The sequence below is a fragment of the Hemicordylus capensis genome, chromosome 13, assembly GCF_027244095.1.
Source record: "Hemicordylus capensis ecotype Gifberg chromosome 13, rHemCap1.1.pri, whole genome shotgun sequence".
NCBI classification, from domain to species: Eukaryota; Metazoa; Chordata; class Lepidosauria; order Squamata; family Cordylidae; genus Hemicordylus; species Hemicordylus capensis.
Genome location: NC_069669.1, coordinates 18,328,218 through 18,342,557, shown reverse-complemented (window position 1 = coordinate 18,342,557; position 14,340 = coordinate 18,328,218). Strand labels below are relative to the sequence as shown.

The window sequence follows — 14,340 nt, the reverse complement described above, 5'->3', positions numbered from 1 at the left end:
ATCTTGGAAGAGTTGTACTGTTTGTGAGGTGTCATGGTTAGAAGGTTGGGCCAGGGCCAGAGAGAGCAGAATTCAAATCCTCATTCAGCCATGAAAACTACTAGGTTTCTCTGGGCCAGTCGCTTCTCTCTCCACCTAACCTACCTCATGGGTTGGTTGTGAGGATAAACAAAACTATGTACACCACTCTGGGCTGCTTGGAGGAAGAGTGGGCTATAAATGTAAAAAAATAAATTCTGGGTTTAATTCAAGATATTGATGTTGACCTTTTAAAGCCCTAATTGAGATCATCAGGAGAGGTTTGTCATCTGTTGGCTACGCAGGGACGGGCCTTTTCTGTTGCCGCCCCGAGACTCTGGATTGCATTCCCTGCTGAAATAAGAGCCTCCCTGTTTCTGACAGCTTTTTAAAAGCTGTCCTCAAAGACTCATGTTTCACCCAAGCTTTTTAATTTGACTGTGGTTTTAGATTGTGTTAAAGTTTTCATTTTAATTTGTTTTATGTTGTTGTAATCCTCCCAGAGTTGAAAGTTTGGGGTGGTCTACAAATTTGAAAAATTTGAGAAATAATATCTGGATTTCTAAAGGACTTCCTGCTCCCTAGTGAACTTAGAGGGTCTGCTCTGAATGCCGAATGCTTGAGTATCTCTCTCACAGGCAGGTCCACCTTGATCGTAGCCCCTAAGACTATGCAAGTCCCTCGCCAAAGAGACCTGCTCTCTCACTCCTCTTGATTCCCTTTGAGAATGAATTAAAACTGCTCTCTTCCTTGGAACTTGGGGCCAGGAGCAGATCTCGGGGGCATGTTAGCTACTGCTATATGTATTGTGTGTTGCTCTGCTCGTACCTACATTTCGTTTTTATTTGGTGCCTTTCAGTTTTTCTGTTGCATGTTTGGGCAACTTGGAAGCTGCCTTGGAATCAGTTGGTGAAAAGCAAACTAAAAGTGCAGCGAATAAGTAAAATTAGACCACTGACTTCAAAAGTATTTCACAAGCAGGACACAAGTGTAAGATCAGATGATTGCTCCTTGCCTTGAAGAACCATATTAAATTACACAGTACTAGTGAAATTATGCACATTTGCACAATACAAACAGGTTGCGGAATTCAGCTGCTCTTTATGCAGAACCTGGGACATAGGAAGCCGCTTTATACCGAGTCGGACCGTTGGCCCATCTAGCACAGACTGGCAGCAGCTTCTCCGAGGTTGCAGGCAGGAATCTGTCTCGGCCCTGTCTTGTCACGTAGGGAACTTGGAACCTTCCGCATGCAAGCATGCAGGTGCTCTTCACAGGGCAGTCACATCCCTTAAGGGGAATATCTGACAGTGCACACACATGTAGTTCTCCCATTCAAATGCAAACCAGGGCGGACCTTGCTTAGCAAAGGGGGACAATCCGTGCTTGCTGCCACAAGACCGGCTCTCCTCTGGTCTTGGATTGCCCTGGCTTGGAACGTCTTTTAGCAAAGAGTGCATGCTGCCGTGACGGTAGGCACGCAGTAATATTCTTGAGTCTTTTGTGATTGAGGTATTGATTCTTTAAGGTGTGCTCAGCTGTCACTCCTCCCACCTGTAGAGTGGGAACAAGTCCGATCCCACTCGCCAGAGGTCCTGTTGGAGACAGCGGGATAAAGAGCGAAGCTGCTGTGGGCTCTTGTCATGTGAGTCTCCCCGTGGGGAGCCTTTTGATCTCCTGTGGTTTCCTCTCCGCTAAGACAAGCCTTCTCTTTTCTCTCCTTTGGGCGCTCTTTCGAATGGTGCTGTAGGCGAGATGAAGGTTGAGAAGCGCATGTTCTTCTTGGAGAACAAAAGGAGGCACTACAGGAGCTACGACCAGTTCTCTCTCCTTCCTGCTGTGCAGCTCGAGAGGGAGTTCTACGAACAGAAGGTGAAAGAGATGGCGGAGGTGAGTCGGGTGCCGTGCGCAGGGTTGGGCCCTCCTGGCGGTTGAGAGGCAGTGATTAAAGTCTTTGATAAGATGCAGGTCCCCCCCGCCCCCGCAACCAACTTTATCAAATGAAAACTGCTGAAGCTATAATACGAAAGTCAAATGCCAAGTTTGTTTGCAAATGGCTTGATTTTTATTTCAGTGGTTTCCCCCCCCCCTCCCTGTGGACTTCAGGTACAGCTGCGAGAGCTGTTTTGCCCCTGGCTGAATTGATTTTGTTCACTGACAGACTTGAATTCAGGTCTGTCCATGGAAAAAAAAACCTAGCTAATTGTATAGGCTAAGAATCAAATAATCTGCACAGAACTTAGGAACATAGGAAACTGCCATATACTGAGTCAGACCCTTGGTCTATCTAGCTCACTCTTGTCTTCACAGACTGGCAGCAGCTTCTCCAAGGTTGCAGGCAGGAATCTCTCTCAGCTCTATCTTGGAGATGCTGCCAGGGAGGGGACTTGGAACCTTCTGCATGCAAGCAGGCAGGTGCTCTTCCCAAAGCGACCCCATCTCCTAAGAATAATATCTTACAGTACTCATCTGTATAGTCTCCCATTCAGATGCAAACCAGCGCAGACCCTACTTAGCAAAGGGGACAATTCATGCTTACTACCACAAGACCGGCTCTCCTCTCATAAGCGACTTGGAATGCTGGTGTGTCCTGCTGCTAATGTGCTAACACTGGATGACATACATGTATTCTCCTTGCTGAAGGAGAACCAGCATGGCTTCTGCAAGGGCAGATCTTGCCTCACTCACCTTTTCGAGTTCTTTGAGAGTGTCAACAGGCATGTGGTGATCTGGTTGACATAGTATACTTGGACTCTCAAAAGTATACTAAAAGCAGAATAACTGGCCCCATTTTAACTATTTCAGGGGCTCCCAACCTGTGGTCCTCCTGGTGTTGCTGGACTACAACTCCCATCATCCCAGCCACAACCTAGGGCTGGGGATGATGGGAGTTGTAGTCCAGAAACACCGGGCGTACCACAGGTTGGCAGCCCCTGAAATAGGTAAAATGGGGCCAGTTATTCTGCTTTTCAGCAAAGAAAAAGCTTCTCGGAGTAGCTTCTCTGCTTGAAGAAGCCAGGAGAATAAGCTCATTACCCCGGTGAAAATGCCAGTGATGCCATGGAAGGCTTGGTGTGGGCCTCCCTGAGTAGGTCTGTATGTGTCTCTTCTCAGCACGCCGACTTCCTCCTTGCGCTGCAGATGAATGAAGAGCAGTATCAGAAAGTAAGTCCCCGAGTCGCCTTCCCAAGACTCTTCCAAGCCATACTGACACCATCAGTGAAGGGAAATGGTTGTCGCCTGACGCAGGTTGGCTAAGGGGAGGAGGGGTGCAAACTAGCCTGCTTCTCTCTCACTCCCCACCCCCACCCCCCAACCCACTTCCCCATGTCTAGCTGCCTTCACTGTTAGTCCTGCCCTTGCCCAGCCTGATAGGAGAGCTACTAGGGTGGGACCTTGCAAGCTTTCTGTTCCTGCTCCCCGCTCAGTGCAGGGAATTGCCACTGCAGCCCTGATCGCTGACCGTTTTAGCCCCGTGACTTTCACTGCTTTTCAACCAGAGGCCACTTGGGCAAGGAAAACCCCCACCTGGCGTGTGAGAGCCGTTTCCTACCGTGCCGCTCTCCGTGCAGTGCCGGTGCTTCTGCCAGGGTGCTGGGAGGGCCCTTTAAGAGAGACGGAGCCCTCTCTTAAGCACTCCTCTGAGGAAAGTGCCGGGAAGGACTACACTTCCCCGCACGCTGGGCACGCCTTCCAAGATGGTGCAGAGGCTCAAGAGGGTTCTGTTTGCCTTCCAGGACCCCGTGGACCCTGGGCACGATGGGGCCCGTCGTTTCTGCATGATTCCAAGAGGGCTGTGCACAGAGCATTCAGCTTTGGCCAGCGCTTCACCCAAGCCCAATAAACAGTCATTGAGCTGCACTTAGGGTTGACGGGGGCCCCCACCAGCCCCCAGGCCTGACAGTGAAGACCGCTGGGAAATTCAGGCTAGGCGTTAGGAGAATTTCCTCCTGCCTATCAGCTTCTTTGGAATTTCCGCCCTCTGGTTCTAGTCCTGCCCTCGGGAGCAACACAGAATGAGTCCTATCCCTGAGCTGCAGCCCCCTCCCCAATAGAAAGGCCCCACCCAGGTGTGAACTCGGCTCACTGGATTCAAAGTCCAGAGTGCCATGGAACCTCCACAAATGTGGGCAGAACGATGGATCCAAGGATGCAGCAGGACTGGCTGCCAGGCCAGGAACATAGGAAGCTAGCCAAGTCAGACCATCGGTCCATCTAGCGTCGTACTGTCTCTAGGAATAGGAACATAGGAAGCTGCCATATACTGAGTCAGACCGTTGGTTTATCTAGCTCAGTATTGTCTTCACAGACTGGCAGTGGCTTCTCCAAGGTTGCAGGCAGGAGTCTCTCTTGGAGAATCCAGGGAGGGAACCTGAAACCTTCTGCTCATCCCCTGAGGGGAATATCTTGCAGTGCTCACACATCCAGTCTCCCATTCATATGTAACCAGGGCAGACCCTGCTTAGCTATGGGGACAAGTCATGCTTGCTACCACAAGACCAGCTCTCCTCTCCTCTGTTAGCTGGCAGCAGCCCTCCACGGTTCCAGGCAGGAGTCTCTCCCAGCCCTCCCTGGAGATGCTGCCAGGGACTGCACCTGGGGCCTTCTGCACACAAAGCAGATGCTCTACCTCTGAGCTACAGCCCCATCGCCCAGTTCTGCAGACTTGAGTTGATCAGCCTCACTGAGTGTCCAGTACTGATCTCGGGCTCCACCCAGGGCTTCTGGGGCAAAGGAGCCGTGGTGGGGTTTCCTCCAGATTTAGGAAGTATACAGTCATGGTCACATGGTTCCTGTCTGAAGGTGGAAGCCATTGGGGCACTTTGCACACAGCTGTGGGTGAGCCATTTGTCTGGGACGGGTTGCTGTGGTGTTTGGAGTGGGAATGTCATCTTCTGCCCTCGGCTTTCAGGATGGCCAGATGATCGAGTGCCGATGCTGTTATGGGGAGTTTGCGTTTGAGGAGCTGACCCAGTGCGCAGACGGACACCTGTTCTGCAAGGAGTGCCTGATCAAGTACGCTCAGGAGGCCGTCTTTGGCTCTGGAAAGGTGAGGAGGCTCTTTCTGGGCACAAGGGCATTTTTTTAGCCAGGTGGTTGGAGGAGATTATCCACTGTCTTGCCATTGCCCCTTCAGTGATGTGATTAGGGAACGAAACATTGAGACAGATTGTAGACAAGCTCAGAAGTTTGGAAGTGGACAGTTTGATTTATCTTCTTGCGGATGCGATTCCTTATGTTATTTATCAAGTTACCACTTTTGCCACGCTTTCTTCTACACTTAGACAGGAATGTACACCTGCTATGCCTTGTTCTAAACTGTAGCATTGGTTTTAGCTTAACTAATATTTGATATCTGCTGAAGTAACTTTGTGGTGTCCTGTGTTTTTGTTAATGGTTTTTTCTTACGTTGCCTTACGATATGACCAATGGTTATAACAATGAACTTATTACTTACTTACTAGTCAGGTGGAAACTCGGGTCTTCTGCAAAGCCTTTCCAACTGACCTCTCTGTCACCTGCTGCTTCCTATTATCTGCTCATTCTTTCTGTTCTGCCCCTCCTGATTTTTAGTTGGTGGATCTTTTGTGTGGAAAACGGACGGCTGCTTGGGGGTCTGGTAGGAGTAGGAAGGGGCCAGTGTAGAGTCTGCTGATGCGGTTTAGCCCAGCAAGATGCAGATGAGAGACTCCTACAGCTCTTCAAGGGCATGGAGGAGGAGGAGGAGGAGGAGGAGGAGGAGGAGGAGGAGGAGGAGAAGTGAAAAGTGTGTGGAAGGCGCTCTCATCTCATGAACTGAGGCCCAGACACCAGTTCCAGTATGTAGGGCTCTCCCCTACTGAGAAGCCAACCTCTTTGGCACCTGGGCTTATGCAGACGGAGGCGTAGCAAGGCACCCCACAGCAGAGCACAGCAGGCTTACAGAAGTACAGCCCTGCTGGGCCCTGCTGGATCGTGCCCACAGCCCATCTAGTCCAGCATCCTGCTTCACACAGTGGCCCACCAGGTGCTTCTGGAGAGCCTGCAGGCAAGAGGTACGTGCATGCCCTCTCTCCTGCTGTTGCTCCCGTGCAATTGGCATGGAGAGGCGTCTTACCTCTGAGGCTGGCTATAGCCACCATACTAGTAGCCATTGATAGACCTGTCCTCCATGGATTTATCTAAACCTCTCTTAAAGCTATCCAGGCTGTTGGACATCACCACATCCTGTGGCAGAGAATTCCATAGGTTACGTACTTGCTGTGCAAAAAAGAACTTCCTTTTATTTGCCATAACTTTTCTGGCAATCAATTTCATGGGATGATCCACTGGTTCTGGTGTTGTGAGAGAGGTAGAAAAACTTTTCTCTCTCTCCACCACGCATACTTTTATAGGCCTCCATCTCCCGTAGTCATCTCTTTTTTTTCTAAGCTAAAAGGCCCCAGTTGCTGTAGCCTTACCTCATCAGGAAGGTGCTCCAGGCCCCTGGTCATCTTGGTTGCCCTCTTCTGCACCTTTCCCACTTCTACAATGTCCTCCTTGAGATACGGTGACCATAACTGCACGCAGTACTCCAAATGTGGCTACACCATAGATCTCTATAAGGGCATTATAACATTAGCATTTTTCTTTTCAATCCCTTTCCTCATGATTCCGAGTGTGGAATTTGCTGTTGATGATGATGTTGAGGGTGAGTGACCTATTGCAGAACAGCTCTGCAGACATGCAGGCAGTGCACAACTTTATTTAACTAACATTTGTATACCACCCAAAACCTACGTGTCTGGGCAGTTTACAATAAAACAAACCAAATTACAACAGAATAAAAAGGTTGAAACATTACAACAATTTTTAAAAATTCAAACAATGTTAAAAACTATTAAAACAGTATTTAATTAAAAGTCTGGGTGAACAGATGTGTCTTTAAGGACTTTTAAAAAGTTGTCAGAGATGGGGAGGCTCTTATTTCAGCAGGGAGCGCATTCCAAAGCCTTGGGGTGGCCATGGAAGCTTTTAGAAAGCTTCTTAAATCTTGGCTTTTTACCCAGGCTTTTACATGACCATTTCTATGCTGCTTCTGTGTGTTTTTATTCTTGGGTCTATGTGTTTTTATGCTTGTATTTTATAGTTTTTAAATTAGATTTGTTTTATATTTTTAGCTTAATATCTTAATTGTCATTTTTATGTATGTTTTTAACTTTTGTAAACCGCCTTGGGGTTGTTTTTAATGAAAGGTGGTATAGAAATTCAACAGTAAATAAATAAATGGAATAGGCCTGTCCCTGAGTAGCCACCAGATGAGCCGGTGGCAACTGCAAACGAACCCCTCCTGATTATCCCGATGGCTGGTGGGGCTCATGGCAAAGATGATGTCTCTTTATTACCCAGGGCCTAAGCTGTTTAGAGCTTTATAGGTTATCACCAGCACCTTCTATTTTGCCCGGAAACCTATCGGCAGCCAGTGCAGCTCTTTCAAAAGAGCAGTAATATGGTCTCCCCGAGATAACCTGGAAACCAACCTGGCTGCTGCGTTCTGGTCCAACTGCCGTTTCCGGACTATGTGCAAAGGCAGCCCCACGTAGAGCGCATGGCAGTAGTCAAGTCTGGAGGTGACCAGCAGAGGTACCGCTGTTCTGAGGTGGTTTATCTCAAATGGTGAAGAACTAAGCAGGGTTGGGTTCCCCGTGACCCCTCTCGCTCTCCCCCTGTCTCCCGCATTTAGTCGGAGCTCAGCTGCATGGAAGGGAGTTGCACGTGCTCGTTCCCCACCAGCGAACTGGAGAAGGTGCTTCCCGAGAACATTCTGTGCAAGTACTACGAGCGGAAAGCAGAGGAGGAGGTGACGGCTGCTTGTGCAGATGAGCTCGTCAGGTGAGAAGAGGCCTTTGGTCGCGGGATTTGGAGGTTCCCACTTCCAGCGGGCCGCTGTGCATGTTGCCTTGGCAGCAGACGCCTGTTCATCACCACACGTGTGTGTAACAGGTCCCTCCCTGTGGCACTTTCGGAGGGCAGCTGCAAGAATATTCACTTTATGCCGCGTACCTGTCGTGGCTCAGGAGCTGTTGGTACCATTTGTTGTTTTCTCCTCTACTGACTCTTTTGTAGTGATTTTCATATAAGTTAATTACGCCCTTGTTAAAACATTTTCCAGGTCGTGTTAGAGGTTTTCTGTAGCCATCCTACTAGCCATAGATGGACTTTTCTGTCTGATCCCCTCTTAAAGCCACCTACTTTGTTGGCTTAACTTGTTGAATTTGGGCCTCTAGCTCCAGAGTCCGTTCCTTCTCCTTCCTCCCTGTCAGTCAAGAACGGCGATCTCTGCTGGGGGCCACTTTGGTTCAAAACCTTGAACTTGATGTCGTATTTCCCACCTGCCAAGATGGCACTGCGGCTCGACAAAGCTTCATGTCCATTAAAGAAGCACTGGGCAAAGTGCAGCACTGCACGATGGGAACAGTTGCCTCTCGTGCTCCCTGTAATGGGTTCCCAGTTGTTGCCTACCACTCCCATAACCAAAGGGCCATTGCGGCTGGGCATGCTGGGTGCTGTAGTCAACGACCTCTAGGAATCCCCCTTTCAGGGAATTCCTCCATGCAGTGCCAGGGAGCTGTGTGAAGTCTTCGGCTTTGGGTGAAGCTTCACACAGGCCAGAGAGCTGTGCGTCAAGTTGTCGGTAGCCACCACTGGCTCTTGGGCCTTGCAGTGGTCTAGAACAGGGGTTCCCAAGCTGTGATCCACGAGGGTACTGCAGGTGGTCTGTGGCGGGAGGGGAGATAATATCATCCTGCGTACCTCTTATTTGTTTTATTTATCTAAAAATATTTCTATACTGCCAAAAACTTGCATCTCTGGGAGGCTTACAATTAAAATAATGTAAAACATCAAATCAGTTAACAATTAAAATAATTTAAAACCCTGAAAACATTTAAAATCCAATATTAAAACTATAAATCTAATTAAAAGCCTGGGTGAATAAATGTGTCTTCAGTGCTTTTTTAAAAGTTGCCAGAGATGGGGAGGCTTTTAATTCAACAGGGAGCACATTCCAAAGCCTGGGGCAGCAACAGATCTCTTGCGTATCATATTCTTCGTTCCACTGGTAGTCCTGCTGCAGTGTGATGTGTCTGTGAGTGAGTATAATAAGTTATTAGGAATACTTGCCTTTTTATTGTATTTATCTTAATCCAAGACTAGGTTTTTCCCCAAGTTCTTTTTTGTTAGCAATCAGGGGGTCGTCTTAAATTCAGAGTCCTCTTCCTTTTGGGTAATAAACTGTATTTTTATTTATTTATTTTATTTCTATACCGCTCCCAAAAATGGTTCACATTAAAACAAAACAACTGAAAATCAATTAACAGTTAAAACATTCAAAGCAGTTTTAAAAAACTCCGGGAAACCAGGTTATGACAGATTAAAAACATTTACAACAATTTAAAAACCCTGGAAGGCCAGGCCAATAAAGAATTCAGATGACGGATTTGTGCAGGGAGCGCATTCCACAGCTCAGGAGCAGCTACAGCAAAGGCCCGCCTTTGAGTCGCCACCAGCCGTACCAGTGGCAACGAGGCAGACCTCCTCAGATGACATTAACATGCGGTGGGGATCATGCAGAAGAAGGTGCTCTCGGTTTAATCGCTCTTCTTAAAGGGCTCGTCATAAATTCAGAGTTGTCTTGTTTGGGGTAAATACAGTAATGCCCACTGGAATGTCGGTTTGGCTCCTCCCACCAGCCGCAGCCTAGGTTAAAAATGCTGAGAACGGCATGCTCACGTGGTGGTCCGCCAAAGCTTTGGATAACCATGTCGTGCTCCGCATAAAGGACGAGGTTGGGAAGCCCCTGGTCTAGAAGAAGCCTCTCGTGGTGGGTGGAACAGAAGCTCAGGAGTCCCAGCAGGCTGGCAACGGACCCTTGAGACGGCCCAGCAGCAGGCAGCGTAGCAGGAAGCTCACCTCCTCCTTGCTTTGGTCCCCAGGTGTCCCTTCTGCAACTTCCCGGCTCTGCTGGACAAGGACGTGAAGCGGTTCAGCTGTCCCAACCCTCGCTGCAGGAAGGTAGGAGGCGTGCGCCTTAGCCGGGGGTTTTCTTGAAGGCCTTGCATCGCACGGCAGGCGGGCCAGGCGGTTGGGACGGCCCTGAAGGGGCTGGGTGGTTGTTGCTGGCATCAAGGGAAGGCCAGAGACCTCCGAGTGGAGACTTGCACGTGGGCATGTTTCAGGGCAAACGGTCTCCAGTGAGGGGCCTTGGCAAGGCAAACGGATGGCTTGGGAGTGGACTGGGCATTGCCTTGTGGGGAGGCGAATGAGGTGGCCGTTGGGCGTGCAGCGGTCTCTGCATCGATTCCTGGTTGCATTCGCCAGGCTGTGCAGCACCACTGAGGCCCGGTGGATTTCTCGTGGGCTGGGGCACAGAGCCAACCTCTTGGTGTTCGTTTTTGCGCCGGCATGCCGCACTGTGCTCTTTCAGGGGCACAGTGTTGATTGCGCATGGGATTGGCATGACCCCTGGCAGGGGCCTAGCAAGGTTGTAGTGGGCCTTGAGTCAAAAAGTGAAGATGGGTCCCAGCCCGCCCCTGCTGCCTTTCGAGGGGCACAAGGGCGAGAGCAGCGAGCAAGCTGTCGCTCAGCCAGTGAGGGCCCCGGGACATTGATCTCCCCTGCCACCCGCCACGCCTTGTTCAGTTGTCGCTACAACACAGACTTCTCATTCAGAGACGGTTTTCCATCTGAGTCTGCATCTAAAAGCACGTTGGGTATGGGGGGGAGATTTTGAGATGTGCACCCGTCAGATTGTGCAGGGTGAGGCCCACTAGATGGCACTGTTGACTTGTCCGCAATCGAGATGCAGCCTGTGCAATCTCTCTCCCCCTCTCAAGCTGGATCCCCTCTTAAGTGAAAGAGACTCCATCTGACTCCAGTGAGCTCAGCCCTTTAAAGCCTCTGTTTAGCTGTCTGCCACACTTTATAATCCCAGCCATCCCTTAAGGAGCTGCTCCATTCAATCTTCAAAGACAAGAACTTGCTGAAGGCAGCAGGCCAAGACGGGGCTTGTATTAGAATATTGGAAGAATTCGGCAAGGAGTGTTTTTTCTCCTCTCTCTCTCTCTCTCTCTCTCTCTCTCTCTCCCACCCAAAAGCATGAACTGTGCTTGGCTCTGAATATTATTTTATGGATTCGTATGCTTCCACAACTTGCATATCTAGGCGGTTGACATCCTAAAACAGCATAAACGTTAAAGCCGATAATGAACCTCCCCATCTCTGACTGCTTTTAAAAAGGGCTGTTAAGGCCCATTTATTCATCTGGTTTTTAATTAGACTTACCTAATTTGTTATGGTTTTCAATGTGTGTTAATGTTTTAATATGTGTTTTATTGTACACCACCCAGAGTCATGGGTATTGGCCAGTATATAAAGTTGCTAAATAAATAAAACAAAAACTTAGACAACAATAAAACATTTTAAAAACAATTTAGCTTAAAACAATTTTTAAAATTCAATATAAAAGCTTGGTTGAACAAATGTGTGTTTAAGGTCTCTTAAAATGCTGTCCAAATTGGCTGAGCGTTTGTTTTCAGTATGCTGCTGCTGCAGCTGCTACTCCTACTCCTAGTTCAGCGGCAGTGATGAAGGTCTGGAATAATCCTGATGGCTTGCCTGGCTGTTAAGTTTCGTGAACGTTTTTAATGCGCCTAATAGTCTGACATGCTTTCAGCAGAGAGGTGCAAGGCAAGGCTGGTCCCTGAGGCGGCCTCGTGATGCCTGAAGGGTTGGCCATCTGGGGCACTCTCCATGATGCCCCAAAGAAGCCAGGCGGACAGTGGAGGCCTCCATTTAAAACATCATTCATTGCTGGGTGGCGGGATCATGATAAAAGCTTAATCCATCAAGCACAACCAGTCGCGGATGGGCTAAAGAGCAGCTGCTAGTAGATCCCTTAATGGGCTTCACGGCACGCGCAGGTCTCTCTCCTGGAGTCGAAAGAGTTGGCTTGTGCCAGGGCCTCGCTTTAAAATGCATCTACCGTATTGCATCTGTCATGGGCCTAAATGGTTTTCCTATTAGACCGCCTTGCTAGTAAATGTTGGGCGGGGGGCGGCAGCGAGGCTCTTACGGTGGCATGCAGGAGGCGGAATCGCCTTTGTGTTGCTGCTCGTGTCGGGACTTTCGAACTGGGAGTAGTTCCAGCTGGTTTCCAGGAACTTTAGTATGTGATCCAGCTGGGGTGGTCAGTACCATCGGGGTGTGTGAGGGGGTGTGTGAATGCTCATTGTGAGCTTTGACCAAGACACCCCTAGAGATGGAAAATGGGTCATCACACTGCAAGACTGCTGGCTTTCAGTGTGCTGCCGTGCTTCTGTTGTCCTGCCCATCTGGCCTGCAGTGGCTAAATGTGCAACGGAGTTTTAAAAGCCTTTAAAAGTTTTAAAAACACAAAAGCTCTCCTATAAAATTTCTTCAGCATTGTCGGAAGAATGGAAATGGAAATTGGCCGCACAATTGCTCCTTGGTGAGAGTACAAGACCTTGTTCACTGTTCCCCTGACCCTGACCCTTGGCTCTGTGCAAAAAGGACTGCAGCTTTACCCTAATCGTTTGGGGGTAGGAATAAAGGAATGAACTTGATACCCTCCACAGAAAATTCAGGGCGGCTCATCCTTGGCAGACCTATCAAAATTTGCACCTAAGTGGACCCTTTTCTGTGACTGTGTCATAATTTGTGCTGCTCCGTCCCAAGAGAGATCCACCAGGCAGCCTTGTAATTGGTTTCAGGCCAGAGTTTGTTTTGAGTAGGTGAACTGATGTGTTGTATCGGCTGTTTTGTGTGTGTGTTTGGTTGGTTTATTTGCAGCAGATAATTGTAACTGCTGCTTTCTTTATGTGTTTATACAGTATTTGTCATGCTCTCTGATTTTTTGTGTGTGTTCTTTATTATTTTTGTTAATGATGGTCTGTCTATATATATATATATATATATATATATATATATATATATATATATATATATAAAAAACAAATGTCTATGTTCAGAGGGAATAGATGCTGGAGAGAATCCAAAGGTGAAGGTGCTTGCCAGAGAGATCTGACAGGCAGCTATTAGAAAGAACAAGGAATGGCTAGAGCGTTTGGCTTCTTCTAGTTCAGTGAAAAGATGCCTCAGAGAGTGTGATAAGAGATTTTTAAAATTATGCACGGTGCTGAGAAAGTAGAAGCAGAGCTTTTTCTCCCTCGCTCATAATACTAGAAGCTGGGGGTCAGCCAGTGAAAATATGGCAGAAGATTCAGGACAGGATAAACCTAGGAAGCTGCCTTCTACCGAGTCAGCCCCTTGGTCCATCTGACTCAGTCTTGTCGACACTGACTGGCAGCGACGCTCCAGGGTTTCAGGCAGGGGTCTTTCCCAGCCCTACCTGGAGATGCGGCCAGGGATTGCACCTGGGATCTTCTGTGTGCAGACCAGATGTTTTACTATGGCACTACAGCCTCCTCCCTGATGGGACCAGAGAAAGCCGTTCGGTTAACTCTGCCTCTGAAATTCCCTGCTGCAAGAGCTGCTGATGGCCACTAGTTAGATGGCTTCAGAACCTCCAGGTTTAGAGGCAGTGTGCCTCTAAGTACTAATTGCAGGTGAGTCCCAGCAGGAGGGACCGTTGCTTCCGTGTTCGGCTTGGCCTCTGTGGGAAAGCAGGATACTGGCCTCGAAGACCTTTGGCCTGATCCAGCAGGATTGTTCTTCCAAAGCAGAATGCTGGACTGGGAGGTCCTTGCTCTTCAATACATTCCTATGTCTTACTCCTGCCACCCCCCTTTCTTCTTCTTCTTCTTCTTCTTGGAAGTTGCAACTGCTTCCCAGCCCTGGATGAGTCAAGGCACGTTTCCCCTCTTGGCCTGAGAGCGGGATGCTGGGCGGGATGCTGACAGGTGCTCAGTGGCCTCCCCCCCCCCGCTTACTTCGCCAGATGATTGGCTTCCGGGGGCTGTGCGTGCGACAGTGTGACTTGCTGACTGTTGTGGTTCCTCTGCCAGGATCGCATCCGCTTGTATATCACAGGCCGAGGCGGCAGGCCTCTCTGCTCTCTGCAGTCTCAGCACAGAGCACTGCAGTGTTTTCAATGAGCTGGAAGATGGGAAGGTGCAAGATGGTGTTGCCATGGTAATAACCTGTTTTTAAAGTGTGCAGTCTGTTCCTCTGGGCACGGAAGCAGGGCAGAAGCATGGGAATGCAGTACATCAGGGGCTTGAACATCGGTCTTTGCCAGCTCCCGTTCTGGTGCAGTTTAATTCTTCGCCGTCGCTGTTAGAGTCCAATCTCCTAAGGGTGGTGAAGATTTTCAGAGATAGTCGC

General features: G+C 49.0%; 1 protein-coding gene across 2 annotated transcripts in view; it reads left to right on the top strand.

The window, feature by feature from the left end:
* RNF216 (ring finger protein 216) overlaps window positions 1–14,340 on the top strand; it is an 89,237-nt gene that overhangs the window by 24,729 nt on the left and 50,168 nt on the right. For both annotated transcript variants that reach the window (XM_053276446.1, XM_053276448.1), the window contains 5 exons: window positions 1,769–1,908; window positions 3,133–3,183; window positions 4,931–5,068; window positions 7,721–7,869; window positions 9,972–10,050. In XM_053276446.1, coding sequence (XP_053132421.1) covers window positions 1,769–1,908; window positions 3,133–3,183; window positions 4,931–5,068; window positions 7,721–7,869; window positions 9,972–10,050 — 557 coding nt within the window. The remainder of the gene's footprint in view (window positions 1–1,768; window positions 1,909–3,132; window positions 3,184–4,930; window positions 5,069–7,720; window positions 7,870–9,971; window positions 10,051–14,340) is intronic.